This window comes from Mirounga leonina, unplaced genomic scaffold (assembly GCF_011800145.1).
Source record: "Mirounga leonina isolate KUSES-001 unplaced genomic scaffold, KU_Mleo_1.0 Mir_82, whole genome shotgun sequence".
Lineage (NCBI taxonomy): Eukaryota > Metazoa > Chordata > Mammalia > Carnivora > Phocidae > Mirounga > Mirounga leonina.
The window spans coordinates 4,502,864-4,518,889 of NW_023270825.1; the positions used below are offsets into that span (position 1 = coordinate 4,502,864).

The 16,026-nt window shown below is 63.4% G+C and overlaps 1 protein-coding gene across 4 annotated transcripts in view; it reads left to right on the forward strand.

Moving 5' to 3' along the window:
* Nucleotides 1-1,279: 1,279 nt before the first annotated feature.
* The window catches only part of BEGAIN (brain enriched guanylate kinase associated), a 28,687-nt gene continuing 13,940 nt past the window's right edge, over nucleotides 1,280-16,026 (forward strand). For 2 of the 4 annotated variants that reach the window (XM_034992417.1, XM_034992419.1), the window contains exons 1-2: nucleotides 1,280-1,360; nucleotides 2,621-2,649. In XM_034992417.1, coding sequence (XP_034848308.1) covers nucleotides 2,636-2,649 — 14 coding nt within the window. In that variant the 5' untranslated portion in view covers nucleotides 1,280-1,360; nucleotides 2,621-2,635. Of the gene's footprint in view, nucleotides 1,361-1,536; nucleotides 1,609-2,014; nucleotides 2,067-2,620; nucleotides 2,650-16,026 lie in introns of those variants that run through there. The other 2 variants (XM_034992416.1, XM_034992418.1) reach the window with 2 other exon arrangements.

Consider the following 16,026-nt stretch of genomic DNA (forward strand, 5'->3'; position numbering starts at 1 on the left):
CACTGGGTCTCCATGGAGGGCTGCCTGGAGGAGGCGACCTTTAAGGATGAGGGCACAGGCAGTGGGTCTGGGGAGAATTTGAGACATCGTGGAAAGGTCAGAGCCAGGCTTCGGGGTCTGGAGTAGCGGAGTGAAGGAAGGGGGTCCAAGGTGCCAGGGCTAGAGCCCCTCTCCTTCCCCTCAGCCTGCCTGCCCTGCCCGCCCCCACCCCCACCACCAGGGCAACTCAGTGGCCTCCCCTGACATTCCTTCTTGGGGGCGAAATTCCCAGACAGATTTTTTAGAAGAGCTGAAACACTCAATATACATAATTAATGCTCAATTTTTAAAATTAAATTTTAATACATTCTTATTAATTTTAGACAAACTTCCTGGCAGGTCATTCACTGTGAGTGATTGAGACAACTGGAGACATATGAGGGGTGTCCTTAGCCTTTTGGGGGGAAAAGGCCTCTCTCTGAGGGCTGGGTTCCAGGCCCTGCTGGGCTCAGCTCTGGCCTTTGCTTTCCTTGTCTGTAAATTGGGGGTGACTGCTTCCCTGCTGAGCTGTCCCGGAGGAGCCATGGAGCCTCGAACGTGTAAGGCTAAGGCATGGGGACGGTGTATGTTGGGGGGGGGGGGTACTGCCAGTATTTATCCTTGCCATTCTGCTGAGGGGGGCTCCCAGGAAAGAGCAGGGGTGTCCTTTCTCAACCATTAGCCCCCAGAGGGCAGGGCTCACCTCATTGGCTTCCCCCTCCCACCGCAAGAACTTATCCCAGAGCTAAGGAATGTGTGAGAAAGCGTTGGTGGACGGAGGAACACTTGGACTTTTGGGGTTGGGTATGAACCTGGTTGGAGCTGACCCTGAGAAAGCACGGCTCCTCCCACCCTGCGCGGGGCCCTGTGGAGGCCAGGCCTGCCGGGTGCTGGGGGTGCCCTGGTGAAGGGACAGGGCTCCCGCCTGGAACTCACAGCCAGAGAAGAGGCAGGAAAAGACAAGCCACAGTGGTGTAGGATCTAGGCATGCACTGTCCGTATTTATTGAGCGCCTGCTGTATTCTGGGATTAGTGTGCGGAGCTCGGTGATGGGGACCTGGGAAAGGTGGGCCTGGGGTGGATATAGGGGGTTTTCGGGGGAGGCACTGGCCTGGCGGCCAATTCTTTGTCTTTAGGGGAGGAGGGTATTTAGAGGGGGTCTGGGCTCGTGGTCTCCCAACAACTTTTAGAGTGAGTGTTGCGTCTGGCGGCCAATCCGGGCCCCCGGTGGATCCTTCCTTCTCAAATTCCTTCCCGCACCCAGCCCCTCCGCAGCCCGCGGGTGCTGAAGGGCAGCAGAGCGCTTCGTCCGCCTCCCCCTGCCCCCAACCCCCGCTCGCAGGTGAGGAAACGGGCCCGCGGAGTCCCGGGAGGGCCTGCCCCAGCACCCGGGGAGTTGGCGGCCGAGCCTGGCCGAGGCCCCCGGGCCGGGCCTCCTAGCTCGGCGCTGTTGGCCGGGCTGCGCCCTCGCCCGGCGGGGCGGTGGGGGAGGCGGCGTGGGGCCCGGACCGGAGCGGAGCGCGCTCCCGGCGGACGCGGCGGCGGCGCCCGGAGCGAGGGGCCGGGATGGGCAGTCATCAGTCTTCCCAGGTGTGTCGCGTGGTCCCTGGGCTCAGGCCCCCGTCCCCCTTTAGTGCCAGTCGTGGCACGGAAAGACGGGGGGAAAGCCCCCGGGAGCGGCCTCTCCCGGGCGATGGAGAGCCCGCCCCGCGCCCCCCGCTCCGCGCAGGAAGTGCGATCCCGCCCGGGCCGCTCGCGGTCCCCACGGTTCGCCGGCGCCCGCAGGGTTAACGGCAGCGGGTGGGTCTCCCCGCCCGGCGCGCGGAGGGGCTGCCCGGCTGTGCGGGGCTGGGCAGGGAGGGTCTCCTAGCCGCGCGCGGGCGGGTCTGCGCAAGCCCGGCAGGGAGCCCCGCCGGCGAGCCGGGCGCGCAAGGGTTAATCCCTCGGGCCCGGGAGGGGCGAGCCAGGCCCGGAACCCCAGAATCTGAGGGCAGCGGGGTCTCTGATTGAGGAGTCTGAGGTCCCAAATGCCATCACCCTCGGATCGTGTGAGTGTCGTGTTCTGCAATCCCGTATGGCTCCCAATTCCCGGATTCGAACATTCTCCGACTAGGAGATTCTGCGATTCCGGGCTCGGCTTCCTCCGGGAGGGAGCGCGGAGCTGGAAGGGTTAACGGGCGGGGCGGGGGGGGGGGGGGGGGGGGGCGGCGGGGGCCGCGGCCGCGGGAGAGTTAACGGGGCCCGGCCGGGTCCCCCTTCTTCGGGCGAGACCGGGATCGCCCCGGGCCGTGCCATCCCGAGTCCCCGGGCCGATCCCCGCTTCTCCCCTCCCCCCGGGGGGGGCGTAACTCGGTGCTGGGGAGCGCGGCGGCCCGGGCGGGCTCACCTGTTACTCGGCCGCGGCCCGGCGCACCCCCCGGAGTCTGGGGGACCGCGGCCGGGGGCAGGGGCTGGGGGCGCGCGGGCCGGGCTTGCCGCCGACAGAGCCGCGCGGGGCGCCCCGCCGCCGCGCCCGCCCGTGCCCGCTGTGCCCGGCTCCGCCCGGCGCGGCCGCGGAGCGCACGCCTCCTGCCTGCTGACCCTCTCGTTTGGTTTCTCGCAGGCCTCTGCCGCAGACATGGAGAAACTCAGGTGAGTGCAGCGGCTCGCGGGGCCGGCTCGGGGAGGGGGCGCTCGGGAGGGCGGCGGGGAGGGCTCCGCCCGGGCGCAGCCACGGGGCCCGGGCCGCCTCGGCGGGGCTGGCGCGGGCCGGGGTGCCGCCGCGGGGTGCGTGTGTGCGCGCCGCGAGACAATGGGGAGCCCCGCGCGCGGGGGCTCCTCGGCCCGGGCCGGGGCGGCCGGGGCGGGGGGCGGGGGGAGGGGGTGCGCCGCGAGGGCCTGCGCCGGCCCCCCCACTCCCCAGTGCACCGCCCCGGACTCTCGACTGCCCCCCCCCCACCGGGACCCTCCGGGCTTCCGCGCCCGCTGCGCGCTGGGTCCCCGCGCCGGCTTGGCCCCCCCCCCGCCCCCCCCGCCCCCAGCTGACAGTTGCCTGGTTCTGAGCTTTTAAGTTTCCGCCTCGTGGGGGCGGGGGTGGGGGATGGAGTCCTCGCGGCTGGCCAGCGAGGCGGGCGCGTCTTGTAGCCATTTTGGGGGAATCCCGCGAGTCTGGGGAGCGTCCCCTGCGGCCTCCGTCCGGGTGCTAAACTTTGAGCCATCGTGGACTGGACCGGGCTCCCTTCGGGGCAGGCCGGGGATCAGCTGATGTGAATATTCACGACTTCCTCCTCGACTTCCCTTGGCCACCCTGACCCCCACTTTGGGAACACCCCTCCCGTGTTTTCCTTCCGGAGTCTGAGCTGAGGCGTTGTGTGGGCAGCAGGCCCAGCTCTGACTGCTGGGTTTCAGCACCATCCCCAAGGTCCAGAGGGTCTCTTGACCTCCCCCCTCTGGCTGCCCCTCCTCCCAAGGCCAGAATCAGCATCCATGGGGAACGTGCTAGGTAGCCAGGACGCACATTCCCTGAGAGTCTGGGACCTCGCAGAGCCCAGGCTTGTTCCAGAACATGCCCCAGGGTCTAGGGGGAAGAGACCCAGCTGGCCCTTAGTGCTGTGGGTGAGTTGGGAATGCCCAGGGGGCAGCCTGAGACAGGTGGGCTCACACAGAGGCCCCAGACTGGCTGTTCAGAGCAGGGCCATCTCCTGGCCACTGAGCTGGAGTGCAGCCCTCACTTGTGGGTCCCACAGGGCATGGACACAGTTGTCCCCGGCTGGGAGGAGGGGTCCAGTGTCTTAGGTCATAGGAGCCCAGACTCCAAATCTGATGTTCAGTCAGATCCACCTTGTCAGGGTCAAGGTCCAGGTGGGGCCAGTGAGGCCCAAGGAGGAGCAGCCCTGGCTCTGGCCACACAGATGAGCTTAGGCCTCTGACCTCAGGACAGGGCCCTCCCCCGTACCCTTGCCCCCCCCCTTGGCTGTCATCTCACCTGTCTCCCCACCTGGGATGGGTCCCTAGGAAGAAGGGGACACTACTTAACTCAGCTGGGACTTGAAAGCAAGGTGGCATTCGTGGGGCACCCCAAGACCAGCTTGGGGAACGGGGGTGGTTCTCTTTCTCTTTCTCTCGCTCTCCATGCCCAGCCAAGGCCTTGAGCACCCACCCCTGTGTGCTGGGCAGTGGGGACAGAGAGGACACAGGTGGGCCGGTGAGCCAGGTGAGCCACCTGGGCAGATCCACGGCCTGAGACGCTAAGGGCATCAGGCATGGCTTTGCCAAATGGGCTGAGGGCTTCCCTGGGCCGAGTCCCAAAGGCCAGTGGCAGTAGCCAGGGCCTGGGCTTCTGGGCTGCTCTGGGCCCCTTGGGCTTTCAGCCGAGGCAGGATTTTGGAGCTGGTGGGAATGGGGATCCCATGGGGCCAGGACGCACGCAGCATAGCATCCCACAACTGGGGAGGGTCCTGCCCTCCTCTTCTTCTCCCCCCATTAGTGTTCTCAGAGCTACCTCAAGGGCCTTTCCAGACCCGTCCTTCCCAGCTGATACAGGGGCTGCCCCTGTAGGGTTCCGTCCTGCATTTAGTGCTGGGGGTCCAGGACCAAGAGGTCCCGAGGGATGTAGGGGAAGTTGGTCAACAGGGGTAGGTCATGGGGCTTGGGGTCCCACAGATCCAGTGTCTGGCCTCGGTTTTCTCATCTGTGAAGTGGATATCCTAATCACCCCCCCGCCCCACCCCCCGCCCTGGCAGGACTGTTGGGAGAATGATGTGCCTCACCTGAGACCTGGCCCATAGCAGGGGCCCGGATGGAGGTTCACTATGGGGCATCTGAACCACACTATGGTGGGATCCCCAGGCAGGAGCAGAGGCATTTGTGGTCCAACTGAAGGGGTCTTGGGGTGTCCAGAGAACGACCCTGTGCCTGGGCCCCGCCTCCTGCCCCTAGAGTGCATTTCTGCTCATTGCAAGCTGGGCCTGGGGGTCTGAACTGAGCTCCTGGAGGGCAGGTCCTTTGCCCCATCCCGTACTCGACATCCCATCCTCACTGTGGGGTCTGGAACCAAGCCTGGCTTGTGGGAGGGTCCAGGAAATATGTGATGAGTGAACAAAAGGACCCTCTCACTTTGCCCCTCAATGGCTCCCTTTGTGGGTTCCCCTTGCCCCAGCCCCTCTACCGACTCCCTCTGCTCACCACCCACCCCATACTGAAGTCCCCCTTCCCAGTCCCAAATAAGCTGCCAGGCCTTTCTGCCTTGGCCTGTGCTGTTCTCCTGCCTAGAATGCCCTTCCACCTGCCTTCTTGTCCACATGACAAACTCTTTGTTCTCCCTGTCACCTTTTCTCTGTGGCTTTTGTGCCTCTCTTGCCCCTCACTCTCCCACCCCCTGAGTGGATTCGTTCCCTGTCTGTGTACCGAGTCCTGCACTGGGCGCTGAGACTGAGTAAGACCCAGGCCAACCCTCCAGGGCAGGCGGGGGACACAGGCCCATCAACAGATCTTCCCAGGGATCCCAGGCCAGGGACACTGGCTTGGAATATCAGGGAGGGCTTCCTGGAAGCGGGGATACTTGAGCCAAGGCTTGAAGAATGAATATAGTTTGCAAGGAAGATAGACTGGACAGACCTCCCAAGAGGCCCAAAGGCCATGGGAGGCCCGAGGAAGCAGGGATGCGTTTTGGGAAACAGGTGAGGGGGTGGGGAGCGCAGGTCGATGGAGTGCCCTCCAGCGTGCCCCGGAGGGGAGCCCCTTCTAGCAGAGCCTGGGTCTGCCCCCTCGATTTTTCCAGCCCCAGCGCTGTGCAGGGGCTGGTCCACGGTCATGCTCCCCCAGGTCAGGCCACCTCTGACCTGGGGGCCCCGCAGGGGCCGGCCCATGGTCGTGCTCCCCCAGGTCCGGCCACCTCTGACCTGGCGTCCTGGGTCCCCCTGCCCTCGCTCCCTCAGCCCTCCTGCCGCTGACAGCTTGCCCAAGTCTTCCTGTGACACGCCAGGATTTGTGGCTATTAGCGAGTCCCGGCTGGCTGTCTGCACGCGGGGCGCCGCAGCTAATCCCCAAATTAATCCACTCCTCTGCCTTCCTCTGCACAGGGTCCCCTCTGCCTTCGCTCCTGCCGTGGCCACTTTGTCTGCCGCAGGCCTTTGGGCAAGCCCCGTCCCCTCTGTGATGTGGGAAAGTGGGTCAGCTGCTGCAGGCACGGAGCAGGTGCCCCGGAAAGCAGAGCTCTTCCCGCTGTGCGTCCACCCCGCTCGCTCCCCCAACTAGCATTTTTCAAAGTTGTGAACTGTGACCAGCATGCAGAAAAGGGAATAAATATCTGTGCAGTTTAGAGATTAAGTTTAGAACAGCCAGCACCCAGGTCAAGAAGATGACTGCTGCCGGCCCTCCAGGGACGCCCCAAGACCCCTCCCCAGTCACGGCTCCCTCTGGCTCCCGGGAGGCCTCGAGGGCCCTGGCGTATGTGACAAGCAGTTCTTTGTTTTCTGCATCATTTGGCCACCTGAGAGCATCCCTAACTGACAGAGGTCGTTTTTTGCCTGGTCTAGAACCTCACATCCACGGAGTCTTCCAGCTTGTACTTCAAAGGCTGGTCTTTTTTCACTAAAACGTCGTGTTGGCATGCTGGGGGGGGGGGGATGGCCCACAGCTGGCTGTCTTGGGGCAGCACGTGTGAGTGACGTGACTGCCGTCCCTCTCTTCGCTGCTGGAGGAGTGGGGGCGGCTTCCGGCCTGGGCCACTGTGGACGGAGCTGCTGGACCTTCCGTCCAGGTGCTCTGGGGGCCACGTGCTGCATGGCTGGGGGTACGCCCTGGAGCAGAGCTGCATGGTCAGGAAGAAGCAGGGGGCCACACTCGGCAGGGTGCTTCTTCTAGTCCAGCCCAGGGTCCTTGGGGGGCCCTGGGTCTCCACGGCCGCCCGGCACTTGGCATCTTGGCATCATCGTCGGGGAGGGGGGGCATGGTGCTGTTTCTTGGGGTGGCGCTAACTGCACTCCCCTGGATTGCTGCTCATCGGGGGTTCCTCTTCTGTAAGTTCTGTGTGTGTTTTCCCATCAGGCTGTCCGACCGGCTTGTGGGTGTTCTTCGGCCTGGTCCTGGTTGCTCGCACATGTGCGAATCCCGCCCCCCCAGTGGCCACTTGCCCTTGAAATGGTCCTCTGATGAGCACAAGTTCTTACTTTTAATTCTGTTGAATGTTTACGGCTTTTCCTTTCGGATTAAAGCTTTTTGCACAGGGACACCCCAATATTCGGGCCGACGCTCTTTGATGCACTCAGATGACTGATGTTTGTTGTGGTTCTGCCCCTGTCAGTGGCCACCCTCCAGGCTGGAGACGCTGTGGGGAAACACCAGCCTGACATACTGGAGATAGAGACGGACATCGGGTTGTGGCAGAAATGTCAAATCCCACTGACCTCCTCTCCCATGACTCTCCCCTCTAGTCACCTGGCCTCCTTGCCTTTCCTCAAACACATTGGACAGGCTCCTGCCCCAGGGCCTTTGCACAGGCTGTTCCTTTTGATCTGGAATGTTCTTCCCCAGATAGCCACATGACTCCTGCCTTCCCTCCTTTCACATCTTTTTCAGATGTCAGGGGGACGGGGGGTTTCCTGACCACTCATTCCATTTATAATATCAACCCCCCACCCTGCCTCCCTCTGCCTTGATTTTCCTGGCCACCCCGATCTCCAGCTGTCTAATGATTTACTTTATTTCTTTATCTTGTTTATTATCTGTCTCCGCCCCCCACCCCTGTCCAGAACAGCAGTCCACTGCTGATCCCCAGTGCTTAGAACTGGCATGTAGTAGGTGCTCAGTAAATGCTTTTGGATGAGACCGCACTGTGGCAAACAGTGGCCGTCCCGCTCCTCACAGTGCTCGAGAGGGGGCCTCTCCCTCACTTGTGCCCCCCACCCTACCCCCTCGGCCCTCAGGGACTAGTGTTTTTTTATTATTATTTTTTTAAATCATCCCCTGAAGGGTATTTGGTTGGCCCAGCGGTTAGAGAACATGAATCACCCCCTGGGAGGCCCTTAGAGCTGCGAGAGCCTCTGGTGGAGGGATTTGGCCTCAACAGGAGATGGGGGGCCCTACTGAGATGAGGAGGAGCAGGGATGGGGGGCTTCTGGCTGGGGGACCATTAGGGGCAAGAGCCTGGGGGCAGGTGGGAGAGGGGCACGTGGAGGCAGGGCCTGAAGGTGGGGCACTCTTCCTCACGGGGTGGCTGAGCTCTGACCTTCCCGGTATTCTCCGCCTCCTGCCCTCCCAGCAGTGAAGGATCACAGAGCTACGTCCCCAAGCATTAGGACGGTGCCCAGCTGGAAGAGTCCTGTCTGTGTTTGACCAAATGGTGCAGCCCACTCACCTGTGGATGCCCATGACACCTGTCCCATCAGACAAGCAGGCTTCCCATCCCCCCCTTCCAGTAGCCCCTGCTTCCGGGCCACACCAGCACCCTTCCTGAAGCCCAGAGCCGAGGGCACACCTCTGACAGCGCCAGATCCCCGCTGGCCCCCCAGAAGACCCAAACTCCTGTGTGGCACCCAGGCCACCTTTAGCCCCGTGCATGGCTGCTCCCCGGGCTGGTCACTCAGAGGTGGCCTGTCGTGCCTCCCTCCAGACTCCCCTCAGGGACCCCTTCTCCCACCCAGCAGGCTCCACTGCCTTGGCCCTCTGGGTTGTCACTGTCGATTTAATTTGCTCATCGATTGCATGCTTGACAAATATTTATTGAGCACCCACTCTTGGCTCAAGGCTGTCATAGGCACTGAGGATACAGCAGGGACCAAAAACTTCCTCTAGTTAGGGGAGACAGAAAACTTTTAAAAATAAGCATCACAGTGATCAGTGCTATGGAGACCAAAAATGCCCCCAAACAGAAGGGCAGTGAGTGGGTTGGGTTGGGGCAGCACAGCCTGGGAAGCCCCCCACCCCGGGGAGGTGATACCTGGGTGCAGGCCTGAGCACGTGAAGGGTCACCAGGCCTGTGAGTGGGGGAAAGAGCTCCAGGCCGAGGGAACGGCAGGTGCAAGGTGCAGAGGAAGGTGCTGACCTATGAGAAATGGGGACAGGCCAGAGTAGCTGAGCAGAGTGATGAGGAGGCCGGGGAGGTGAAGGGGACAGATGGAGGCTGGGGGTGAGTGGGGCCTGCTGAGCGCTTGTGAGCAGAGCCACGGTGTGGCCGTGTCTGTGTGGAGCGAGGGGGCAGAGCTGGGAGTTCAGGACGGAAGGCAGGGCAGGGACCAGGAGAGTCGTGGTGGCAGCTCTGACCGCCCAGGCAGTGGCGGTGGAGGTGGGCAGAGGGTTCTGGTGTATTTGGGAGGAGAGTGGACAGGGTCTCCTGACGGGCTGGGTGTGGGGTGTGAGGGAAGGGGAGGCAGCATCCAGAACAACTGCTGGGTGTTGGGCCTGAGCAAAGGATAGAGATGGGGACATCTGACAACATCCGTTGTCACCTGAGATGGGGACAGCTGCAGGGGGAGAGCAGGTTTGGGGACGCATAGGCTGCCATCTTACCCACAGGCCTGGGGTACCCCTGCTGCACAGCTGCTCTGGGCAGACCCCCTGCCCTGGAGGGCAGCCCCATTCTCTGGGGCGTTCATTGAGGGTTGAAGGACTGGCTGGCATCGTGGTCTCAAACCTGCCAACTCAAGGAGAGGTTTCCCGGGGACTGGCCACCTGCTGAGACCCATCTGAGGCCTCCAGGATTGTCATTGGGTTTTCTTGTCCCTTTCCCCCAGACTGCCTACTCTCCACCTCTTGTCTCCTCCACCCCACCTGGCAGGCCCAGTCCCTCCCTAAGTGGGGTCCCCCAAGGCTCTCTGCCCTACTTCTAAACCTGACCCTAATGGAGGAAGTCTTAAGTGCTACTTCTTACTAGGGTGTGAATGACTACCTCACTTTGATTTCTCCCTTTGGGTTTCAAGGCACTACAAAGAGACCCTCCACATAGACTATTCTTTCTTCTGTCCTTCCCTTCAGAGTTTCCTACCCTCACAGTACATATGAGTCCCTACTCCCCTGGAAAGCCTCCCCGATGAAGTATGTGATAAAGAAGGTAGACTCACCTGGGTTTGAATCCCAGCTCTGTCACTTCCTGGCTGTGTGGCTTGGACAAGTTTCTGAACCTCTCTGATTCTCAGTTTCTGCATCCGTAGAGTGGGCATAATAATAATAGCACCTACATTAGAAGGTTGTTTCCAGGATTACATTTTTACCATGAATCTTGGCACGTGGTTAATACTCTGGCTGTTAACTGCCTGGCCCTCTGAGAGTTGCTCCTTTTCCATCCCTCTGCAGGCCCCTGAGGTGCTGGGGCTAGTGGGCCGGTCAGGGGGCCCGCATCGGGGCAACAGTGAGACGTCCGTCTTGCTGGAGTCACCACTCCCTGAGATGGGGAAGCCAAGACGGTTGTCAGGTGAAGGCAGCAGGACGTGGGGCCAGGTCTCCTGGGGTCCTCAGCTCCTCTTCCCACGTCCCTCATGGCCAACAGCATGGGGGTGCTCTGCCGGGGCAGGTGCTGTGCCTCTGTGTTCAGTGTCCTGGCAGGAGGGGTGGCGGCCAGGGCTGGGGGACCCACGGTGACGTTTGGAGGGGCCGCCCTGGAGAAGGGAGGCCATCCTGGGAGAGGTGCTTACTAGGAGCTGGTACTAGCTGGTGCCCTTTGAAGAGGCCCTTGCCCTTGGCCATGACTCCTTTGTCTGCCGATGGGCGGCACCCCCACCCAGGGAGGTGAGGATTCAGTGAGGACACCCCAGTGGCGCATAGTAGGTCTCAGTGGGTGACTGACTGACTGAATGGGATCATCTCAGGGAGCCATTTCCCGGAGGAGGTCACGGTGGTCACAAGTGCCCCTTTGGGCTTTGAACCTGAAGCCCAGAGAGGCGGGCTCCTTCCGGCCCACCATCATAGCTCCCCTTTTCTTCCAGATGGGGTTAGCCCTCCTGGAGACCATCTCCTGCGGGGCCTGGAGAGGTGCAGGGGCGGGGGTAGACAGGGAGGGGAGGGGAGGGCGGGACCAGCCAAGGGCCCAGAGTGGCGGGGCTTGGAGGGAGCGCAGGGTTGGGGCAGGCTGGCCATGCCCCACAGTGTAGGGGTCCCCGATAAGCCTCCCACAGCTCTGATTACTTTCATGATCCCCAGAATTCCAGAAAACAGGCTCTCCCACTGATCCAATTAATGTGTGCCCATGTCTGCTTGCCGTGGCGAGCCGGCCGGTGGGGTGGTCAAATTAGGAAGTCAGCGTGGGTCCCAAAGGTGGTCATGAACCCCATCATCGAAGTATTGAATGGTGGTGCCTTCTCACTGGGGCTCCAGGGTGGGATGGCAGGTGCTGGGAGGTTAATTTGGGAGCCCCTCGTCGCCTATGGGGCCAACTCCATGGTCATTCCATCCATCCATTTCCCCGTGGGTGCCCCCGCTGAACACTGACTCTGGGTGGAGGGCAGGTATGGCCTCAGGGCAGGGGAGGGGTCTGGGGCTAAATGTTCATGGTCCCGCCTTCCAGGCCCCCCAGTCTAGAGTAGGAGACCAGTGAAAGGGCAGATGACCCACGGTGCCCAGCTGGGTGTTATGAAAGAGGGGGTCGGGCAGGAGTGCCCAAGGAGCCCTCACAGAGCCAGGGGTTCTGGGGACTTCCTGGGGCCCCTGTGGCTTGCCCCACCCCACCTGAGGCAGCCACCAGAGGGACAGCCCCAAGCCCAAGCCTGGTGCCCTGAGGGAAAGGACCAGACGCTTGACCTGCACTCGGTGCCTTCTGCCCACATCTCCCTGGCCAGCCCCTAGTCAGCCCTTCCCCCTCCGGCCTGGGCTCTGGGATGCACCCCGGCCGCCGCCAGGATGTTCTCGCCTCCAGACCTTCGAGAAGGAGGAGGAGGTGCTTGTGGGCCAGGGAGGGCTCAGCCATGCCCTTGGCTTCGTGGGTCCTGACAAGCTGGGAGTGAGGACGGACAGCATTCCCATGGAGCAGGGAGGGAATGGGGCAGTACCTGGAGGGTCAAGGGAAGGTTGTTCTCAATGTGGGAGACGTAACTCTCTCGTATGCCAGAGAGAATGCTCTGGAAGAGAGGGAGGGGCTGGTGCTTGGGGAGCAAGGGGAGAGTCGCTGAGCTGCGCCGGGAGTGGGAGGGGGGCCGCCTGGCGGGCGGTCTGTAGTAACAGCGGGCGGTGCCGGGTGTCGGGCAGATGCGGGTAGGTGGCTACACCTGGCAGGGACATCTGTGCGAGCTCCCTCGGGCGGCTTCGTTTCCTCAGCGGAGAGGGAAGCGAGGTGATCGGCTGGGAAGAGTGGGGCGGGCGCTGAGCAGGGAGCAGAAGGTGTGAAGTCGTTTTCCAGGCGGTGGGAAGGGGGTGGACAGGGGACGGACAGGGAATGTGAGAACATTCCAGATCATTGTGTCGGATGAGCAGACAGTGGAGCCCGTCACGCAGCTCCGTGATTTCCTGCCGTCCGTGGAGAGGCGGCCTTCACCAGGCTGGGGTTTGGCCCCGATGAAGGGAAGGCCGGGGAGGGCATGTGGAGAGTGGCGCCCGGCGCCCAGGCCCGCGGGTGGGTGGTGGAGGGACGGGCATCCCCGTGGTGAGCTGGGAAGAGAGCAGGGTGTCGGAAGTGGGATCACCGAAGGGAGGCGGCATTGGGGAAGGCCAGCGGGGCGTCCCCGTGGGCGTGGGAGCTGGTCCGGGCGCTCCCTCCCTGCCCCTGGAGCGCAAGCCCCCCACCACGTGCCCCCTACCCCCGGTCATCATTGCAGTTGTGCATTTCCACGTGCCAGCCACGTGCTGGGGACCCGCGTTCTCTGCCACTGACAGCCTCCTCTCCCAGCTGGCCTCCAGAGGCTGACACACCATCTGTCCACAGGCCTTTGTCGCTGGAGGGGGTCAACAGGGCCCCGAGCTGGGCGTCGGGAGGCCTGGGTTTGGCCTGACTCACATGTGACATTTCAGGTCATGTGGCCACTCAGGGCCAGGTCTTTGTCTATAATGCAGACGTGATGAGGACCCGTGTGGACAGCAGTGACCCACAAAGAGGGGGCCAGCTCTGCCCCCACCAGCCCTCCGCAGGCCCCCAGAGCCCGGCTGCTTACCTCTGTTCCTCTTTGGGGGCCAGAGTCCTCAGGCCGCCTCCTATGGGCCTTTCCTGAAAAGGCTGCTGGGAGCTCAGCGGAAACCAGGGCTGCCCAGAGGCCGTGGGCGCCTCCAGCACCTGGCCACCAGGCTCTGCCATGTACCTGGCCCTGCACCAGGCTCTGGGACCCTGAGGAGGGGGTGCAGACACAGCCCCTGCACCCGGACAGCACCCCCTGCTTTGTAAGACTGGGCCCAGGATAGCAAAGAGGGCTTCTGATCCAGCAGGAGGTCTGGGAGGGCTTCCTGGAGGAGGTGAACCAAAGAACCAACGAGCCGGGAAGGGATGTGCTGAGCAGGAGGGGCAGCGTGTGCAAAGGCCCGGGGGTGACTTGCAGCGGCTCTGTCCACTTGCCCAGGTCACCTGCCGTGTCCCAGCCCTGAGCACCCCTGGGTCTGCCCAGCCGCCGAGGGCTCACTAGGCCGCAGGGTTGCCAGCCACAGGCAGCACTCACAGGCCCTCACGGCAGGGGGGGGGGGGGGGGAGCGCCCCCTCGTGAGCACGCTGCAGGGGAGGTGGTTCCCAGAAAACTACAGAGCACTGCAGTTGGCATTAGAATCTGTCATCCCAACGTCAGGGGAAGAGCAGCTGGCCAGGCACTGAACCCGTGTGACCTCAGAGGCACCCCACTCCTTGATTGCCATGCATCTCAGTTTCCCCAGCTGTAAAATGGGGGTGGTACACACCTCCCCCCTGGGTAGTCTGAGACTAGACGAGCGGGTTTATGCACGCGCCTGGGGCAGGTGGGCCCTCGGAAGGCTCTGGAGGTGCTGGTTGACCCTTCATGCCCACCCGCCCCTCGGGGGAGATCCAGCCAGGGTGGGCTCCCTAGAGGAACAGAGAAAGGCTCTTCTGGGACCGGCAGGAAAGTGGGGACCACTGAACACAGGCACAGGCTGGGGCACAAGAGGGGCTTGAGGCAGGGGAGACGACACCGAGGTCCTGAAGGGACTGTCTCTGGCTCCTCCTGGGGAAGGCACGGGGCACCAGGCCTTCTGCGGGGACCCGCTCCCGGGTCCGGCGGGACATCCTGCGGGCTTCACACAGCGGTCCCAACGAGCCCCCGGAGGCCTAGCTGGGAGGGGCTGGGCTGGGCGCTAAGGATGGCAGGTGAACGAGGAGGGCGAGTCCCACGGAATAGCAGGCAAGGAAGCAGGGTGCTGCCCCCTCAGGAGCGAGATGGAGCGGGGACGGCAGGCTGTGCCAGGGGCCGGGGCCTGAGAGAGGAGGGGCGGCCCGGAAAGAGTTGGGAGAGCATGTCCCTGGCCGAGGGAGCAGCAAGGACCAAGGCCCTGAGGTGGGAAGGAAGGGGCTCAGGGTGATGGAGGGGACCAGCACGGGGAAGGGCAGAGCAGTGGTGAGTCCCGGGGGACAGGGACTTGGGATGGACACACGTGGGGGAATTTTGACCAGAGGTGGCACATGGTGTGACCGGGTTTCCTGGCGTGCCATCTGGCTGCTGGGGGGAGACCGGAATGCTGGGGGAACGGGGCGTGGGGGGTGCGGGAGCCCCAGGCACCGCTGCTCAGTGACACCCAGGAGCCGACTCAACCCCTGTAGTGCGCTGCGCACCTGCGAGCAGCGACTGATCCCTGCCCCGGGGACCGCCTGGGCTGGGGCAGCAGGGGGGCCGGGGGGGCCCCCTGACACCAGGCCCTGGATGTGGAGGAGTTAACCCGGAGCAGGAGGGAGTGCGTGCGATCCGGGCAGAGGGGACACGGGGACAAAGTCACCAGGATGAGAAGCTGCCTGCAGCATGTGAGCAATGACAAGCAGTTTGGGGTTGCTGGAGTATGACTGCTGGGTGGGGCCCGGGCGCCACGGCCTGAGAAGACAGGCTGTCCTGTGGGGGCGCGCCGCGGGGACACCGGGGCCCAGAGACCCGCGGCGTCTGGGAGCTGGCAGGCCGCAGCTCCTTCAGCCAGCACGCCCTCCGGCGGCCTCCCGCCCGCCCCGCCTCATCCCCACAAAGACTTCAGCCCCCCACGACGGGCGCCGCCGCCGGCCCACCAGGTGCACCCGACCCAGTAACCTTGTCAACACCTTGGAGCGGGGCAGGATTTCCTCCCGGCGCCCCAGGGCTCCCGGAGCTCACAGGCCCTTCCTCCCCCTGCCCAGCGTGGCACCCAGTGCCACAGACATCAAGGGGAACAGAGAGGGCAAACGGCCCAAGCCCAGGCCCCAGGAGGTCCTGAGGGATGGAGGAAGGGCATCAGGAGGCAGTCCTCAGTCCCCTGGGGACAGAGGAGGAAAGAGAGGGAACCTTTAGTGAGCAGGAAACAAGGAAGGCTTCCCAGAAGAGGTGGCATTTGAACAGAGCCTCGCAAGAAAAAAGAGGCTCTGGGGACTGAGAGAAGGGAAGCTAGGACATTCCAGAAGAGGGAACAGCATGGGCAACTGCCTGGATGGTAGGTGTGAGTGTGGCCGCATTTGGGGGATCAGACAGGAATGGAGAGGGCTGTGGTCCTTTCCCCGCAGGGAGAGGAGGAAGGGGGCCTGGTGTGCGGCGGGGAGGGGGGCCTCAGGTGTGGCTGTAAGCCCCTTCCTCCCCTCCCTCCCCTGGGCCAGTCAGAGGCAGCCACAGGTGGCCACAGCCATCTCCACCTGGATGATGGGGGGATGATGAGGTGAGATGGGAGAAGTGCCCGGCGCTCCCTGTGTCCCCTTCTCCACCTCCATCCCCTCGGTCCCTCAGCCCCTCAGAGCTGGCCAGGCTGGTCTCCCCACCAGCTCCCTGAGCACGCAGACATCCTGCCCCTCCCAGCTGCCTGCCCCCCAGGGTCCAAGGTGCCTCCCAGGCCCATCTCACAGGGTCAGGTGGCAATTGTGCCCCCCCTGAGGACACCCCCTGTCCACGAGGGGAGCCGGGATCACCAAGGCCCCGGGGCTCAGGGCAGGTCGGCTTCGGCAGCCTG